The sequence below is a fragment of the Ceratotherium simum genome, chromosome 11 (assembly GCF_057802395.1).
Source record: "Ceratotherium simum simum isolate JZ-2026a chromosome 11, ASM5780239v1, whole genome shotgun sequence".
Taxonomy (NCBI): Eukaryota; Metazoa; Chordata; class Mammalia; order Perissodactyla; family Rhinocerotidae; genus Ceratotherium; species Ceratotherium simum.
The window spans coordinates 18,460,294-18,478,173 of NC_141910.1; the positions used below are offsets into that span (position 1 = coordinate 18,460,294).

At 35.0% G+C, this 17,880-nt stretch overlaps 1 protein-coding gene across 2 annotated transcripts; it reads right to left on the bottom strand.

Annotated features, from left to right (window-relative positions):
- Window positions 1-878: 878 nt before the first annotated feature.
- ETAA1 (ETAA1 activator of ATR kinase) lies at window positions 879-17,142 on the bottom strand. 2 transcript variants are annotated; one of them, XM_004435608.3, is made up of 6 exons: window positions 16,803-17,141; window positions 15,247-15,375; window positions 14,901-14,977; window positions 11,442-11,554; window positions 9,123-11,179; window positions 879-4,374 (listed from the first exon to the last, which is right to left on the bottom strand). In XM_004435608.3, the coding sequence occupies exons 1-6, from the start codon at window positions 17,026-17,028 to the stop codon at window positions 4,256-4,258; spliced, it is 2,721 nt and encodes a 906-aa protein (XP_004435665.1). In that variant the 5' UTR covers window positions 17,029-17,141; the 3' UTR covers window positions 879-4,255. The 2 variants fall into 2 exon arrangements, with proteins under 2 accessions (XP_004435665.1, XP_087292777.1); XM_087436651.1 differs by lacking the exon at window positions 879-4,374 and adding an exon at window positions 6,449-6,978 and having other exon boundaries at window positions 16,803-17,142.
- Between the last annotated feature and the right edge of the window lie 738 nt (window positions 17,143-17,880).

Below are 17,880 nucleotides of genomic sequence, written 5' to 3' on the forward strand. Positions count from 1 at the left end.
TTGTGAATTTTCTCTCACAGGTATGGGGCATTTTTGTTTTTCTATAAATATTTTTGAGCTTTGTTCTGGGATGCAGTTATGTTACTTGGGAATGGTTTGATCCTTTTCAATCTTGCTTTTATTATTTGTTGGGTGGGGCTAGAGCAGTGCAGCCTAGGGCTCATCACTCCTTACTACTGAGGCAAGTACTACCCAGTGACCTATGGCTGATGAGAACAGGCTTTGTTACTAGACCCATGTGAGCACCCGACAATGTTTGTTTCCTCTAATCCTTTCAGATGGCTCTTCCTCACACAGTATGCTGATCAATACTGAGTTTAATTTTCAAGAGGGACCATCTATAGATCTCTGGAGTTCTATGTTCTCTCCCTCACTGGTACTCTTCCTGCGAACTCTCACTATCTTGGTCTCTAGCATCTCAGCTCCATTTCCTCAACTCAGGGAGTCTACTGGGTTCTTCCTTAGTTCCCCTTCCTTGCATCACTGCCTGGAAACTCCCTCAAGGCAGTAAGCTGGGAAAATTGCAGGGCTCCATTTGTTTGTTTCCTAATTCTTAGGGATCACTTGCTTCATTGTCTGAGGTCCAATGTCTTAAAATTCACTTTTCCATGTAGTTTGTCTGTTTTTGATTTGGTTGTTTCAGCAGAAAGTGCACATTTAGTCTTTGTTATTCTATCTTGGCTAGAAATGGAAGTTACAGCTAACTTTTAAGAAATTACCACTTCTTGAGCTTTTGTGTATTATCAAAGAAGAATATCTACAATTATCTGAAAAGACTATTACAATATTCCTTTTCTCAACTATATACCTGTGTGAGATTGGACTTTACCATATACTTTAACAACATATTGTAACAAATTAAAAGCAGAATACCACTATTCTATATAGTGTGCATCTAACCAGAAATCTTAATTTTATTACCTGGATTAGAGTTTTACTAGCAGCTTGAGGTAAGCCATTACATCTTGGACTAGGCAATTATGTTCTCCTCAATAGATTTAAAACCAGAACACCCAGAAGTTACTAAAATAGTGAAGTAAAATGACATTTTAAATAGCTATACATTCTACATATTTCTCTATTTTTTTGTTTAATAATTGAATGAAAAACAAAGGCAACTTCTATGTGGATTCATATAATCAATACCCACCCACTCACATACACATAAAGTACAGGAGTCATCTGTAACAGCAATTGCGATTGGAAAAAAATTCTTCTGAGCTATAAAATTAAGCTATAGAATTCTAGTGAGTTTTCTGGCACACATGCCTGAAATGCTACAATTCTTTCCTGTACATACAGATAATTTCCATGGACCACTGGTTTTTACTTCAGTTTCCCTATTTGGAAAATGGTGGTAAAAGCATTATTTATTATTGTTTTGAGAAATAAATGAGTTACTGTAAATTTCTTAAAACCATTCATGGTAAATAAAATATTTAGCAACTGTTATATAAGTTTAGCAATTATAATTTCTTTTCAACCCTGTTGGCTAATAGCCAATGCACTTTAAAAGTATACACATTTGAAATCTACCCATAGACATACTCATTTATGACGTTTAAGGGAAGGCACAGGAGACAAGTTTGTCATTCTGTTTTTGAGTTCCACAAGTGATTTTGATCACCACGTCCCAGCAAGAATTGAAAACCAGACTTCAGATACATTATCACTTACACTAATCAGTGTTAGGCTAAATTTAAACTGTTCTTAGAAACATTTTCCAATCCTGAAGCTCAAAGAATCAGAGTCAGATTACTTCCAGTGTGGCAAGGAAGAATCTCTGCCACCAGAATCTGTCTAAATTCATTTAACATTTAATAAGTAACCACTAAATATCAGTAACAGGTAGACAGAGATAAGTAAGGTACCTCTATTCTCAGGTACCTAAATGTTAATAATAGAGTATAATGATACAAGCAGTATTTCCCAAGGTGTGGTACATGCCCGTATACCACTGACTGTGTCTGTAATATGCAACCCAAGTTTTCCTGGGATCAGGGTTGTTATGTCTGCAGCAAGAAAGAGTAATGAAAGACAGGCTCTACTTTGCTAGACTTTCTTGCAATAATGGCATTATTAGCTTCAGTTTTTCTGTAGCCAGCCTGAGATGCATAAACAGCAGCAGAGCTTGAACTGGAATAGAACTGCCAGGCCTACCAGTTGCCCCTCCCCTGTGTGGAAACAGATTCCGCAGACTGGAAAGAGACAAGCCAGAGAAACTATCTACACAGGCTCTGCATGCTCATTCATGGGCCACTCAACCCCTACTGTTTCCAACAACAACAAAAGGAAGAAGAATTAGGATAGCAAAGTAGAGTGTGAACAGCAGGCGTAACCCTAGAAACCCAATTATACTCAGGTTCAGACGTGCTGGGCCACTAGTCCACCCACCATTCATAAGTACTATAAAGTATCCTTTTAAAGAGAAAGAGGTCACTTTAAGAAAACTATTAAGTAAATAGTATATGCTATATGAGAAATGGCAAAATTATGAAAGAGATGCAAAATGAGAAGTTTTAGAAATATTACTAGAATACATATACAACCGAATAACACATAAGGCTTTAGAGAATTGCCCCAGGAAACATACAAGAATAAGTACCATCATAATCAGAGAGAAGAAATCAATTCCAGTGAGGATGGTCAGGTACGAGTTTCAGAGAAACTGAGACTTATTAGGCTGAGTCTTAATGAATGGACAGAACAGGCTAAAAACACTCTGGAAGAAGTAAGTGGCAGGTAGGGAAGAGCTTAAGCAAAGGTAGAGATACCCAAAGCATAGTAAGAACACAGTGAACTCACTTTAGAAAAAGATAAAGATTCTCAGTTCTTCATTTTCTTACATATAAAACTTACCTATATTTATTTAGGTTCTTTATTATCTATTCTTAGACAAATAATAAAGGTTGCCTAGAATGTGTTATTTCACTGTATATATGAATATACAATTTTCAAAATGATCTATCTCCACATAGCAATACTTTAAAATACATTTAATTATTTTGATATTATCATAGCTCTAAGACACCTGAATAGAGGTGAACACCCTAATAGGTATTTCACATCTGCAATTTCATCAGGTCTCCTAAAGCCATTTGGGATGAATAAAGCATTCTTACTGCCCTTATGCACTCTGCTTAGATGTTTACTTCTGGCTTAGCAAATTCCAAACAGGCAAAAAAAAAAAAAAAAAAAGTAATAGGAAGAACAAATTTGTCAAGCCAGTAAATTAATCAAGGTAAAATTACACAGTTAGAGGAAAACTGAAAATAGAAGATTCTCATTTTTATATCCTGGAATATTTAATTCTTTAATATAAGGAACAATGAGCATTATTATTAAACAGTCCTTAATGTACTTTTAGTTACTTTTTAGTTTTATACTATAAAATAATTAATACTCCCACAAATTATTTTATGTGCTAATTAATACCGAGGCAAATGGTACAATTGTCAAAGTATCCATTAGAATGAAAAAAATCATCCTAATCCCAGCACAGCTTTAACTTGCCTTATGACTTTCAGAATAACAGTATTCATTTCTCACCTATGCAAGAAAGAAGCTGGACCAGATGATATCTAAAGTTTCTCACAGGTCTAAATGTTATTGAAGTTACATTACTTATATAGCCAATCCACTTTCTTTTTTCTAAACTAAATTTCTCAAATCAGCATCTTCCCTAAAAATGGTGGAAAGTTTCCCAAATGTATCAGGTTTTAGAGAATTAAAATTCAAATATATTTGAGACTAGGAACCAAAAACAGTAATTTCCTTACAAATAAATTGAAGTACTTTATTTCCTACCAACTATGTTCCTAAGAATATGGAAGTATTAATTAAAATTTAGAAATGTAGAAAAACTTTAAGGAACAGTTATTAAAAGTAAAACTATACATTTTATATTAGGAAAAGACTTATTACAAGAAAAAATTAAGTATATTACCTATTTTTTGATGATCCTCTGTCACAATATTTAAAAATGTAACGACTTTCCTCTGTATAATTCTACTACATAATTGCTAACTTTCCTGAATTTCCAAAACTTACATGCAATTACTTTCACATATATCTCCAAGGAAAGGTTTCATTGACAATTGCAAACACTGATTTATTAAATAAAGTAGAAGTCCACGCTTTATAATGCAGCATTAAATTTCTCACAGAGAAATTAAGAAAAAATATTTCCTATCATAGATAGTTATCAACTGTCTTTGTTATGTCCTCCAAGTAGTATTTCGTTAAAGAAATCAAGTTAAGTAGGAGTTGCCTTTAGAGATGATGCCTGTGCTTTGGCCATTCTTCGAACCAGTGCTTCTTGTCTTTTTCTCTGAATTTCTTCAGGAGAATACTTTCTATTTTTCTCTTCTTCCTCTAAAAATTAAACAAAATATAAATATTAGTTTTATAAAGTCATTCTGAATGTCAGTTTTAATTTTTACTTTTTTATTACCCAGACTTGCCACACTGCTTTGGCTATTAAATCACACTAAACTACTCAATATAAGATTCCAAGTACAGACATAATGCTCTAGGCCAAAAAGAAATCTAATTAAATCAGAGTGATAGAGTGAAATCCATCATGTCAATACATGTGTAACTTACTGTCAGACATTATAGTTTTATTTGGAGCACACATTTTACATAAACATTAGAAAATTATTTCAAATAGAATATCTGAATAAAATCTTCAATTTGAATGTCTTTTTAATATATAAAAATGTGAAGCATTCTGATAATATTCTTATGTAGCACACTTTAGTGTATACTTTAGATAAACATACTGTAAAATAAACAATGTTTTAAATTAAATGAAAATAAGAAAGTTCTATTTTAATAACACATCTAATTCTACCTCTGCCAAAATACCGAATTCTAATAAAATGAATTTAACTTCAGTTAAGTCATGTCACTTTCAGCTAAAATATTAGATTATCCATATAATGCTAGTAAGACTCAAACTTTAAAATTAGCAAACCTATTGTCTCATTTCGATGTTGTTTTAAAATTAAGACTATCACCTCAATACATATTTAAGTGATCTTGTATTGGTAAAACTGTTTATGTTGTAAAAATCTGCCTTTCAGAGAAGTAAATAAGAACCCGTAGTACTGTCAGCAGAGAAATATTATTTACACTAACATCTAGACAAATGTATAGAATTTATTTGTCGTAAGACATTTCTCTTCTTAACTAAGGCAGATAATTGCCCAAAATATATCATCTGTCTCCCCTTCCTTACTTGGTATAATCAGAAATGAGAGCTGGTGTTCAGGGTAAGAGAGATATAATTCAAATAAACTCTCCAGATTATTCTGATACCATTTATTTCCTAAACTAATTATCTCACAGACTGTAGCTATTTTTTCTTAGAGAAAGATAACGACAGGATACTTCATTATTAGCTTGACTAATTATCTAATACTTTAGGCTCAAAGCTGAGAAACACAAGAAACTCAGAATACACACAAACACAGTTTATATTCAATTGACCATAAGTTTGGAAGAAAAACAGGTTAATAATCCACGATGGCAGAAGAGAACATAGCTCCTTAAAATTGGCCTTACAATTGGCTTGGTGATATTCTAGAAAATAACTTGCAATGATATAATAAAGTCACACCATGAAAATCTGATTTAAGGAGAGTCATCCACTTCTCCCATCAGCCTTTCCTTTAACTCAATCTGCAATAAAAATACATGGCAAAGTCTCAAACTACTGTAAGGTATAAAGCAAGAGTTGCTCTTCTTAATCTTTATCCTAAAGCAAGGGTCAGCAAATTTTTTTTTTCTGTAAAGGGCCAGAAAGTAAATATGTTAACCTTTCGGGTCATATGCTCTCTCATAGCAACTGCTCAACTCTGTCACTGTAGCATAAAAACAGCCCCGAACGATACATAAACAAATGATACGGTTGCATTAAAATAAAACGTTGTTTATGGACAATGAAAATTGAATTCCATATAATTTTCAAAAGTCATGAAATATTATTCTTTTGATTTTTTCAGCCATGTAAAATGTGAAAACCATCTTAGCATGCTGGCTATACAAAAAACAGGCAATAGGCTGGATCTGGACAGGCCATGGTTTGCCAAACCCTGCCTTAAAGCTATGAGGTAGCTAAATGGGTTTTGTTTCAAAGACATTCTCTGGAGAGCAGCTTGCTACATACCAATGTAAAAGGAAGTGGAAACAATAGAATATATCAACAAGGTTAATTAGAAAATCAGGTACTGTCAATAAACTTAAGGGAAAAATTGATAAAGCAAGCTAAAAGGCAGATTATCCATCCATAAAAAATGCAGATAGGAGTTTTGGGAAAACTCCAATATTCCAGTGAGTTTAATGGAGTAAACTATATGTAAATAAATTCCTGTTCGTAGTATGGTTCAATTAATTACACTTATTTAAATATAAATATTTAAAATTATTATAGATTGACAACAATATTTAAAGTTTCAAAATATCTAGTTTGGTCTATAATGTAGAGAAATATTCATTGTCAGTGTTGATAAGAATATAAATTGATGTAACTTTTTGGGAAGATTTGGTGATATCCATCAAAATTCAAAACATTCTCTTACATCAATTTTTCAGTAATTAACAGATACAATCACACGAGCATGCAGAAATTTACGTAAAGGGACATTCACTGGAGGATTGTTTCTCATGCAAAAAACTGCAACCAAACTAAACTTCTATCAATAGAGAAGCAGTTAAATAAATTATGGTACATCCATATAATGACATACTATGTAGTCATTAAAAGGCCTGAAGCAAAACTATATGTACTAACAGGAAAAGAGAGCTATAATATATTAAGTGAAGATAAAACCAATTTGCCAAATAATGGGTATATAGTGTATAATTCCATCTTTTAAATAAATCTATTGGTATACATACACACATTTTTATATGCACAGAAAATACAATATGATGTATTCCAAACTGTTAACAGTGGGTTCCCTTGAGGAATGGCTGTGGGAAAGGAGAAAGAGAGGACTTAACTTTTTACTTCAAATTAATCTATATTGTTTTCCTTCTTTCTTTTTAAACAACCAGCATATTACTGTTATAAGTTACAAAAAAAAAAAAGGGAGAGGTCACTTAAATAGGAAAGTTGTAGCAGTAATGCCAATAGAAGCATCATCTAGAATCTAAACATTAAACAATAATCTAATGTTAAAAGAAACTAAAAACTCCCTCACCATATTAACATTGATCTACATAATAGATAAGAATCCTAATGTTAGCCCCAAGTGAGGGAGACTGATTAAGAAAATCTATAATGACAAGCTAGCATAGTAAATGCTATAACAGAAGTTAGCACTGGGTATTGGAGAAACCCAGAGAAAGTGAATCTAAATCATTTGGGGTGGTTAGAAACACATTGTGTTTTAAAGGACAAATGGAAAATGTTCAGGCAGATTTGGTGTACGCATGTGGGGGCACTATATTTCTGGTGAAGGAAACAGAGTCTGCAAAGGCACGAGGCTGTGAGAAATTACTGGGCATGAGAAGCATAAGTAGTTATGCCAGACACACTCCCTTTTAAAAAATATTACAGTATCACTGAATAACAGACTTTTCACATTATATTGCATGATGTTCATTCAAATATTTATTAAATATCTTCTAACTGGCAGATGCTCTGGTAGGCTTAGGTATTCACTGAAAGACACAATAATCAGTATTTAATTGCAAATTGTAATAAAAGAAATGAAGGAAATAAGGGAGATGATGGAAAATAACAAAGAAAAGACCTACTTATAGACTATTCAAGGAAGGCCTCTACGAGAGGGTAATACTTAACCTGAGACCTAAGGATAAACAAACAGCAACCAAAGGGTTGGAGTGAGGGGTCAAATGTCGGGAAGAAGCAGTTATAGTTGGGAATAGCATAGTCCAAGCTTCTGAACTAAGAAAGAATCTGTTCTGTTTGAGAAACTGAAACACAGCTGGTGTAGCTGAAGCTTAGTAGGTAAGGGAAAAAAGAGGACAGGCAGGTTAAGGAGAGATAATCCAGGGCCTTGTAGATCACAGTGTAAAGTTAGGGTTTTATTTGAAATATGACGGGCAGCCATTGAAGGCTGTGGTTAAGCATTGAAATGCCATGTTTGCCTATTTGTTTTTAAAAGATTATTCTGCTATTTGGAAACCAGAATTGAAAGGGGACAGGTAAAAGAACTGCAGTAGTCACGTCAAAAGTGTTGGCTTGGATAAGAGTGGTAGCAATAGAGACTGAGAAAAGTGGACAGGTTTTTTTTTTTTTTTTGTGAGGAAGATTGGCCCTGAGCTAACATCTGCCAATCCTCTTTTTTTTTTTTGCTGAGGAAGATTGGCCCTGGGCTAACATCCATGCCCATCTCCCTCTACTTTATATGGGACACGGCCACAGCATGGCTTGACAAGCAGTGCCTTGGTGCACGTCCGGGATCTGAACCGGAGAACCCCAGGCCGCCGCAGTGGAGCACGCGCACTTAACCACTTGCGCCACTGGGCCAGCCCTGAAAAATGGAGTTTTGTGATATATTTTTTGAGGTAAAAACCATTGAACTCGTTGACAGAAAGGAGAATTGGGGAAAAGAGGAATTGGAAGAATCAAAGATGACAGGTTGTACTGTGTAAGTAAATTACAATTCTAACCATCACAACTAATGGTTTTATATCAGATATTATAGTAGCAAAAGAGTTTAATTAGAATGCTCTATATTTTCAAATATTGTTCACCTCAATATTCTGCTAAACACAGGAGTAAGATTATTCAAGTTTTAAAACACTGAGATATTTAGTAAATACACACAATCTCACACAGCAATATATATATCTAAAAGTATGATTTTCTAGGAAATAGAAAACATTCAACAAATATTTATTGAGTGCCTACTATATGCTAGTCACTGCATTAAACACTGGGAAGGAATTCAATGCAGTCTTTTGAAAACATAAATCACCCACTCTTTGTATATTCCAGCATAACTATTTGTAAGAATCACTTTAAGAATTCTAGTTAAACATCACAGAATAGCATTTACCTTGTATGTTACACAAATTCAATACAACAAATAACTAGTTAGGCTACTTTCCAATATACTTTTTAAAGAAAACTATTTCGTACATACCTTTTGAAGGTTGTTTCAAAGACTCAGAAAGTTTCACCAAAGATTGTTGTGGAACAGCCTTCCCACATAACGGGGTAACAGGAGTGTTATTTTTTTCCAAACTTTGTGTGATTTTGGTATCAGAAATACTTCCTGTTACACAATTTTGATTAAACTGGGAAAAAATCTGAGAATTTTTCACCTTTGCAAACGTATACTTAGAAAATCTAACTGTTCTGTTAAGGTCCCTCTGTGCTTCATCTGTTACTGTCCTATGGGATGGATGCTTAGTACTCACGTTCTTCTTATAAGTAGCAGTTTCTGTACTCATATGATCTGAACTCACAGTGAAACTTGAACTTCCTGTAAGAACTGATTTGGAACCATTTACTTGTATTGGAATATCAGTGTTATTCCAAGAGACATGCAGATTATTGACCTGACAATTTGAGTTCTTAGGGTATATAGTCAAATTTGTTGTAGCACCTAGAAAACTTGGAGAATTTCCACAAATTTCCCCTTTCTCCATCTTCATTGATTTATTTATTTGTGAGTTATTTGTCAACGAAGACGTATGCACTGAAACGCTATTTGTATTCAAATGTTTACACTGCATCAACTGACTTCTTTGTTTAGATGTAGTGAACATGTTTTTGGCTCCATATGTGGAACTATTACGGATCTCAGGTATACTTTCTGATGTCTTGCTGTCTTTTCTAATGTCTTGTTGCTGAGTTAGTCTTTCAATATCATCACATGCTTGGTATAATAAATCATCATCTACATCATCTGCTTCCCAGGCATTCTCCAATTGATGACATGCTTTAGCAATTTCATTGGCAAATGATGGATCACTCCAATCATCAAAGAAAGAATCTAACTTGGATGCATTAGTCTGATTTGGGTTATGAACACTGGTTTCATTGCCCAAAGTTTCAGAGCCAAAAGGATCTATATTAGCAGGTGCTTTAAAAGACTGATTAAAAATGGACTTATTTCTTTGTTCATTAGAATATCCTGTGTTCAAAGAAGACTTTTTTCCAGAAGCATTTACATTAGAAGTATATTTAGTATGAATATCTTCCTTTACTTTTGTCAGATTAAATGCAACTGCACAACCTTGAATTTTGTCTTGAACAACAATTTTATTTAAAGATTTCTCAAATTTCATTTTATTTCCAGTGGATGGTAATTTGTTTGGTTTACCACTTGGATTTGGTGAAAATCTGTATTTTCCAGCATCTGTTAATTCACTGTTATGTGTCTCTGAAGGAAGATCTTGTAAAATTTTTGAATCTCTGAACCTGGCATCTAGGCTTGTATTAGTTCTTGACTTACTTTTATCATTTTTACTGCTAAAGGTACAAATTCCCTTTTGATCAGTAACTTGGGCTGTTTTAGAAGCAGGGAAAAGTTCAGACATTTTGACATTTTGCATAACAAAAGGTTCATTACTTAGTAAGTTTTCCCAATCATCCTCAAAATCACTGGTAGTAAATGCATCAATGTGCTTATTAAAAGCTTCTGGTTCCTTAGTACTGGAAATCATACAGGACTTTGTCATTCCTGGAGTATCTACTTGACAAGAAAGTGATCCTGGGTTTTTATTTGGCAGTTTTTCAGTGACCAGAGTTTCGTTAGTAATGATTTTCTCCTCTTTCAGAGCACTTTTCTCTCCAATTGTGGTATTACTGATGTTCAAAAAAGCATCTGACAGATCTTGACTTATCTGTCCACTACATTTCTGAGTAGAACCATCAAAAATGGCATTAAAAGCTGCTTCAGCATTTTGGTCAAATGGCTTCTGACTGCTATTTTGATCATTTACCACATGTATCTTGGTGTTTTCTTTCACTGGCTTCCTTATTATAGCATCATCAATTTTAAGAACTCTATCATGTAACAACTGCATTTGTACATTATCTTCATAATTATTTAAAGTCTCTGTTTCTGAAATTGTCTGGATAAAATCATGATTTCTCTTGTTTTGCTCTTGAATCTCATCTAGCTCTTCCATATTTTTATCAAATTGCTTAGCCAACTTCATAAGTTCTTCCTCTCGATTTTGTGTTTTTAACCTATTAAACAAATATTTTAAAAGTTATAACTAAGAAAAGTTCTGAGTCATTACAAATATTCAATTGGTATTTAACAGATTTTAATACATTAAAACTTGAAAATTTTAACACTTACATTATAATTATTTTAAGTCCAAAATTTTACATGTCAAAACTAAGGAAAAAAATTTGTAACCATTGTGGTATATTCACAAAACCAAAACAGATTATTAAAAATATTTACTTCACTGAATGTCAGAAAAGCTGAAAAGTTTGAACTTACTTTGTGCAGCTGATTTTTGCTCTTGATTTTCCTTTTGCAACATTAGGAGTACAAGGAATGGCAGCTGCACCAATCCACATGCCCAGCATGGAGTTTGCTGTTGGTTTTTCATCCTTTGCCAGAAGGGGAAAAAAGAGGTATAAAAGTAAAAGTATCAAAAAAAAGAAAAAGAAAAAGAAAAGTTTAATTAAGTTGAATTATTTTCCTAAAGCAACAAATTCTGGTAAGGTGATGGTTACTAAACAAACTCCAAAACAATGAGAAGTTGAAGGATGGCAATAATAAATTGCAAGAAATGATTCATTTATGTTTCAGGGAATGAAAACATTCAAAATTGGGAATTTCTTACTTTCAAAAAGTTTTAAGAATTTAATTAATTAACAAATGCATATTTAATAGTAAAAGCACATATTTTTATCAAAAGAAAACTGATCAGCTTATTTCAGTTGTCATAAGATATTCATAAAAATAAACATTAGTATCAGAAACAAACTGTGTAGCAGAAATCATCGAATTAAGAATAAAGAGGGATACATATGGAATTCTTTCTGTATTACCTGATTCTCCAGATTTTCCCTATGCCCATTATAATCATTATCTAACGTTGGACAATCCACGTTGACCTGAATTGAGAACACTCAGATAGAATTAAGGTCAGGCCTGAGTTAGAGATAAGTGCAACGTCAGAACTGATGCTAAGAATAAGGCAAGGATAAGAACAAAAATGAGTACTGAAAGCAGAAAAGAAGTTTAACTAGTACAAAGGAGAGGAAAAAGCCGTTTTAGTCCTGGATATTTTTGCTCTGCTTTTCAGTCACTTGATATGCAAAAAATTAGAGAATGAGTTTATGCATTAGTTACAAACCAAAGTAACAAATCAAATAGGTTACCATTTTCTACTCTATTTTTATAATACTTAGAATGAACATAAATAACTATCACATGAGGTAAAACTAATCTTTTCACTAGATTATAGGTTACGTGAAGGCACGGACTATTCTCATGATGGTTCAGCATCTAGCAAAATGCTGGGCATAAAGATGTCAGTTCATGTTTATTTACTAGAAGGTTTAGGTGAAAAGATCCCTACAACTTGGTACTTTAAAATCCTTAATCAACAAAGCAGTTTTCTTAGATGTCCAGTTGAACCTAGTAGATTTTAGGTTTGCAAAGTACTCAAGTAAATCAATAATTTCACTTTCAGATTCAATATATATTTTCCTTTTTATTTCAACAACAATCTTGAATTTAGGCAAAATAACATTCTTAATGATTTAATTATGGACTTTCTGTCCTTTTACCAAGTAATTTTAAATTCATTCAATTTTTAGAGAATAAAAGTATGACAACTTTATCAAATTTTACATATATATGCGCGTCCTATATATAAGTGTTATATTTTAAAAATTTCTTCATTAATAATTACGTAATTTATTGATTCCCAACTACAATCGAAGTGCTGTATAAGGTATCTAAACACACTACTTCATTTAATCCTAAAGAGTATACTGTAAGGAGTTGTATAAAAATGATGGAAAAACATATACCAGCTTCAAAAAACAACACTGTATAAAAGGTATCCCTAAAGAAAGTGGAATGACTATCCAATTAAAACCAAAGTGCAGGGGCCGGCCCGGTGGCGCAAGCGGTTAAGTGAGCGCGCTCCGCTGCGGCGGCCCGGGGTTCGCTGGTTTGGATCCGGGCGCGCACCGACGCACTGCTTGGCAAGCCATGCTGTGGCGGCGTCCCATATAAAGTGGAGGAAGATGGGCACGGATGTTAGCCCAAGGCCGTCTTCCTCAGCAAAAAAAGAGAAGGATTGGCGGATGTTAGCTCAGGGCTGATCTCCTCACAAAAAAAAAAAAAAAAAAAAAAAAAAAAAAAAACCAAAGTGCATATTTAAAAAAGAATGCCATCCCTGAAAATATTAAGGTGACAATTATTTGAGGAGGATAACTCACTTAAAAATAAACATGAATATGTCATTCTGAGAACACGACAAGCTTTAAAAAAGACCTCAAAACTACCGAAGATTTATATGCTTTAAAAGTGCTCAGTTGAAAAGAGTAACATTTGAAAGCAACTAATTTCACTGTATTTATTCTTATACACAAGTTACCACTTGCATACTGTTGACATTTCTTTGTGTGAGCTGTTATTTCTAGTCCACTTAGGTAAAGGGGCCAATAATTTACTTAACTATCTTTTTATCACTATTTAGGCTGGCCAGCCCAAACACATTTTATTATGCTTCTTTCATGTGAAACCCACAATTAATGAAGATCTATTGTTAACTTATGAAGTAAGTAGTATTATGGCATAAATGCTATTTAACTAATGAACTGTATGTAAAATGAGTTTCTATGACATGCCAAACATGGAATGTAGAGCTAGTAGCAACAGAGTTGTTTTGACTGTGCTAATTGTAATTTCAGATATTTTATAGCCACTAAAAAAACCTTTATTTCCTGCATCCTCCACCTGGATGACAGTGATTCCATGTAACCACATTTTGGGCCAGTGCCATCAACTGTTTGCAGTCAACATATAGTCACTATCCAAGGACATGTCAAGGAAAAATACCATACTTCGTACAGAGAAGACACTAAGCAAAAATTGGATGTTTCTGGATTTAAATGTTGTTAAATAAGAAAAAGGGAGAGGAAAGGAAAGAGGTTCAGAACAGAGGTTGACTTAAATTTACATTTCTATTTCACTCAAGCAGTACAAGAACTGAAAGAAACTTTTGAAAATGGTTCTATTACAGCAAATAATTTAACTATCATAATTAATTTTAACATAACCTAACATTTATAGCGCTCTATAGTTTACAAAGCACTTTTATCTAATTGAATCCTCATCATAATCCAATGAAGAGATCAAGACAAGTAATAACTCTGTTTACAGCTGAATGAACTGAAGTTCTGAGAGATTGACTTGCTTAGGGTCACCCAACACTGGTGGGTGACTGAGAACCAACTCCAAATCCAAAGTTCTTTCCACTTTTCTAAGTGTTTCTTGATGATCTTATAAGTCAACAAGTATTAAGAAGAGCAGTTTCAATGGGGAAAAGGTGTGCTATAGACAGTAAACAAATACCAATCACAAACAACTTAAAAGTTTAAATTTTTATTATTATATTAGTAACTTGAAAAATGATGCCATATATTATTAAACAACATTAAATACAAAATAAGCACAAAGCTCTAGTCCAAAAATCATCACTAAAAAAATTACGATATATGCTTAGGAAAATATATATTACCAATTACACATTATGTTCTTTTTTTCAAAACATGCATTTCAGTAGTAAAAAAGGCAAACGTAATCATTGCTGCTCTATCTTTGGAAAAGAAAATTGTAAAAGACAAAACATTTTTCATACGAATGAACTATACAGGGACTTAGGGGCATATTTTTCACTGTTTTAAATTAAACTATAAAACTAGTGATATTTACCTGAGGAGCAATACGATTAACAATATGTGAGATCTCATCACTATCTGTGGTGTAAATCTGTTTTTTTCTTCCTTTACCTAAGGAAACAAAGACATTTCTATTAATTGTAAACAAAAAAACTTAATTTTTAAAAATAGCAGTCACTTCTTAGAAAAAAATTAAATTAGCACAGCTTAGATCAGTATGCACTCTGACGTTACGTGCCTATTACAGCAATACAATCACACAAGATTCTCAAAAAACACCTGCTGTATAAAAGTTCCTGATTTCCTGACTGAAATTCTATAGTTAAATCCTAATCATATATCAAATATTTACCCAGATAAAAACGTTAATAACCAATTACCTAACTGTTTTGTCATTGGAGAATTTTGATCCCAAAAGATATCATTCTGTCCATCTGGATCGTTAGGAGAACTGAAGGTAGATGATAATAAATCCATTTTCAGCAATCTCTTTGGTGTTTCATACCTTTCTACATAAAATAAAATTGAAATAACAATTGTTGCATTTTAAAGCATTACTTACTTCATAATACCCTCATGTCAAATAATAGCTTAGACTACATTACCTTTTTTGTGTGTGAGGAAGACTGGCTCTGAGCTAACATCTGTTGCCAATCCTCCTCATTTTGCTGAGGGAGATTAGCTCTGAGCTAACATCGGTGCCCATTTTCCTCTATTTTGTATGTGGGATGCCTCCACAGCACAGCTTCATAAGCGGTGGTAGGTCTGCGCCCCAGAACCAACCCACCAACCCTGGGCCGCCAAAGCAGAGCACGCTAACTTACCCACTATGCAACCAGGCCGGCCCCATAGACTAGATTACTTTTATAGTCCACTTATAAAACTCTCCCAGAGATGATTATATTACTTTAACCACAACTGAAATGTTTGCTTCACATAAAAATCCTTGTAATACTTCACAAATTTAACATTGTAAATAGCAAGTATTTCAAGATAATCTAGTAACTATGAATCTATAGTACTGTATAACCCAGTCACTCTCTTCATTACCACTGGAACTTGGAGGCTTTGGTATAGGCAGATTTCAAAAATCAGAAGGATCCCAACAGAAACTTCAGAAAAGTCAAGTTTAGCCCCCTTTCACCAACTCTATCCAACTTATAACAATTTCTTTAAAAAGCTTACTAATTAGTAGTAACCCATTTCTTGGGAAGTTTAGTCTAGCATCACTTTTAAATTTCTGCAAAGATTTGTTTCTGTTCATTCCAGAATTGCTTTATGGGAGTAAACTAAACTAAGGTGACAAACGCTGTATTTTAAAAACACGCTCTAGGAAAGAGCTTTTCTAAGAGTTTTCAGTTCCTACGGAATTTATTAGAAATTTTGTTAAAACAGAACACCAAAAATTGATCAGAATGAAATGTTCAGGAGCCCTTAGTTTCCCACTTTGAGGAACTTCCTTCCGGTTTATCCATCACGAGGTGAGACATCACCAAGGATATGAGGCCACAGATTAGCTGCAGCTTTTCATACGGCCCCTTCTCTAAAGCAAGTCAGGGCAGAAAACTTAAGGGGCAATAAATCCCCAGAGAATAGGCTGACTGCATCAGGTCTATCAGATAGTTCTCGCTCGGCCACTGCCACCGACTGGAGGCGCAGCCCAGAAATGAGCCGCGCTCCCGCCAACAGGTAAACCACACGACCCATGCCTGTGGCAGGGGCGACAAACGGGTGGTCGAGCCGAAGGGGCAATGCTCAAACTCGGGGACGAAAGCCGTGGGGGAGTGGTGTCGGGTTATTTTTGGACTCAGGAGGGGAGAAGCCCAGGGATAGAGAACACTTCAGACTCCACCCCCCCCTCCCCGCCCCGCAGGCTGCAAGCGGGGCTGTGGGGCTGCAGCCCCAAAGCCCAGAGCCCGCACTGCCGACGTCTCACCCTCGGGGTTACTTTTACTGCACGAAGCGGCTGCTGGAGGCTGCTCTTGCTGCGGCAGGGGCCGGGAAGGCCCCTCTGCGACCCGGCGGAGCCCCGAGCCGCGGGACGCCCTCAGCCGCCTCTTCCCTGGCTCGACCACAGAGGTGCATTCCTCAGCCGCCGCCGCCGCCTTCAGCGGCGTATTCTTCAGGCCAGGGCTGTCCCCATGTTTCCTTCGCCGACTCATTGCATATGACCCCCTCCACCAGCCGCTTCTCCTTTCACATTTTGCCACAGGCAGATGGGTAAGGCAATGGAACTACCAGCGGCACTCCCCGCCAACGGCCGCCGCCATTTTGGCTGATGGGGCGCTTCTAAGAGGCGGCCGCTGATTGGCTGCTTCCGGGCGAGGGGTGGGGCGGTCAGGGGGCCGGCGGCGCGCTTGCGCAGCCCGCGCCGGAGCTTGCTGTGCTCTGCTCGGGCTCTTCTGGGTTGGAAGTGATGGTAAGGGCTACAGGTGTAGCCACCGTAGCCGAGAGTGAGAGTATGTGAGGTGGGTTGAATCCATTGGCGTCTTTTTTTTCAGTTTACAGTTAGAATTACACTTTCCTCAGATTCAGATTATTGTGGGTTTTAGTATTTTCAAGAAGAGGAAATAAGAGATATAGATTAGGGAAGAAGAAATAAAACTATTTTTCATAGATATGTGCATAGAAAAATCCTCAAATAGGAAAAAGTATTAAATTCATTTAACAGAGTTGCTGATACGATGTCAACATTCAAAGATCAATTGTGTTTCAATAGATTAGTAACGAATATAACATTGATATTTTAAAGAAATGCGATTTATAATAGCATACAAGATAACAAATAACTAGGAATAAATTTAACCAAAGATTGCAACACCCCTACAGAATTATGAAATATTTTTGAAAGAAATTGAAGACCTAAATAAATGGAAGATTATACTATGTTCATGGATTGCCAGACTCAATATTGTTACAATGTCAGTTCTTCCCAAATTGATCTATAGATTCAATGCAAATCCATTCAAAATCGCTGTAGGGGTGTGTGTGTGTGTGTGTGTGTGTGTGTGTGT

Coding starts and splice junctions, on each gene's coding strand:
- ETAA1 (XM_004435608.3), bottom strand. CDS start 17,028: ATGAGTCGGCGAAGGAAACATGGGGACAGCCCTGGCCTGAAGAATACG. Junction 14,978..15,246: donor TCCAATGACAAAACAGTTAG/GTAATTGGTTAT, acceptor TTGTTTCCTTAG/GTAAAGGAAGAAAAAAACAG. Junction 4,375..9,122: donor TTTGAAACAACCTTCAAAAG/GTATGTACGAAA, acceptor TTTAATTTTTAG/AGGAAGAAGAGAAAAATAGA.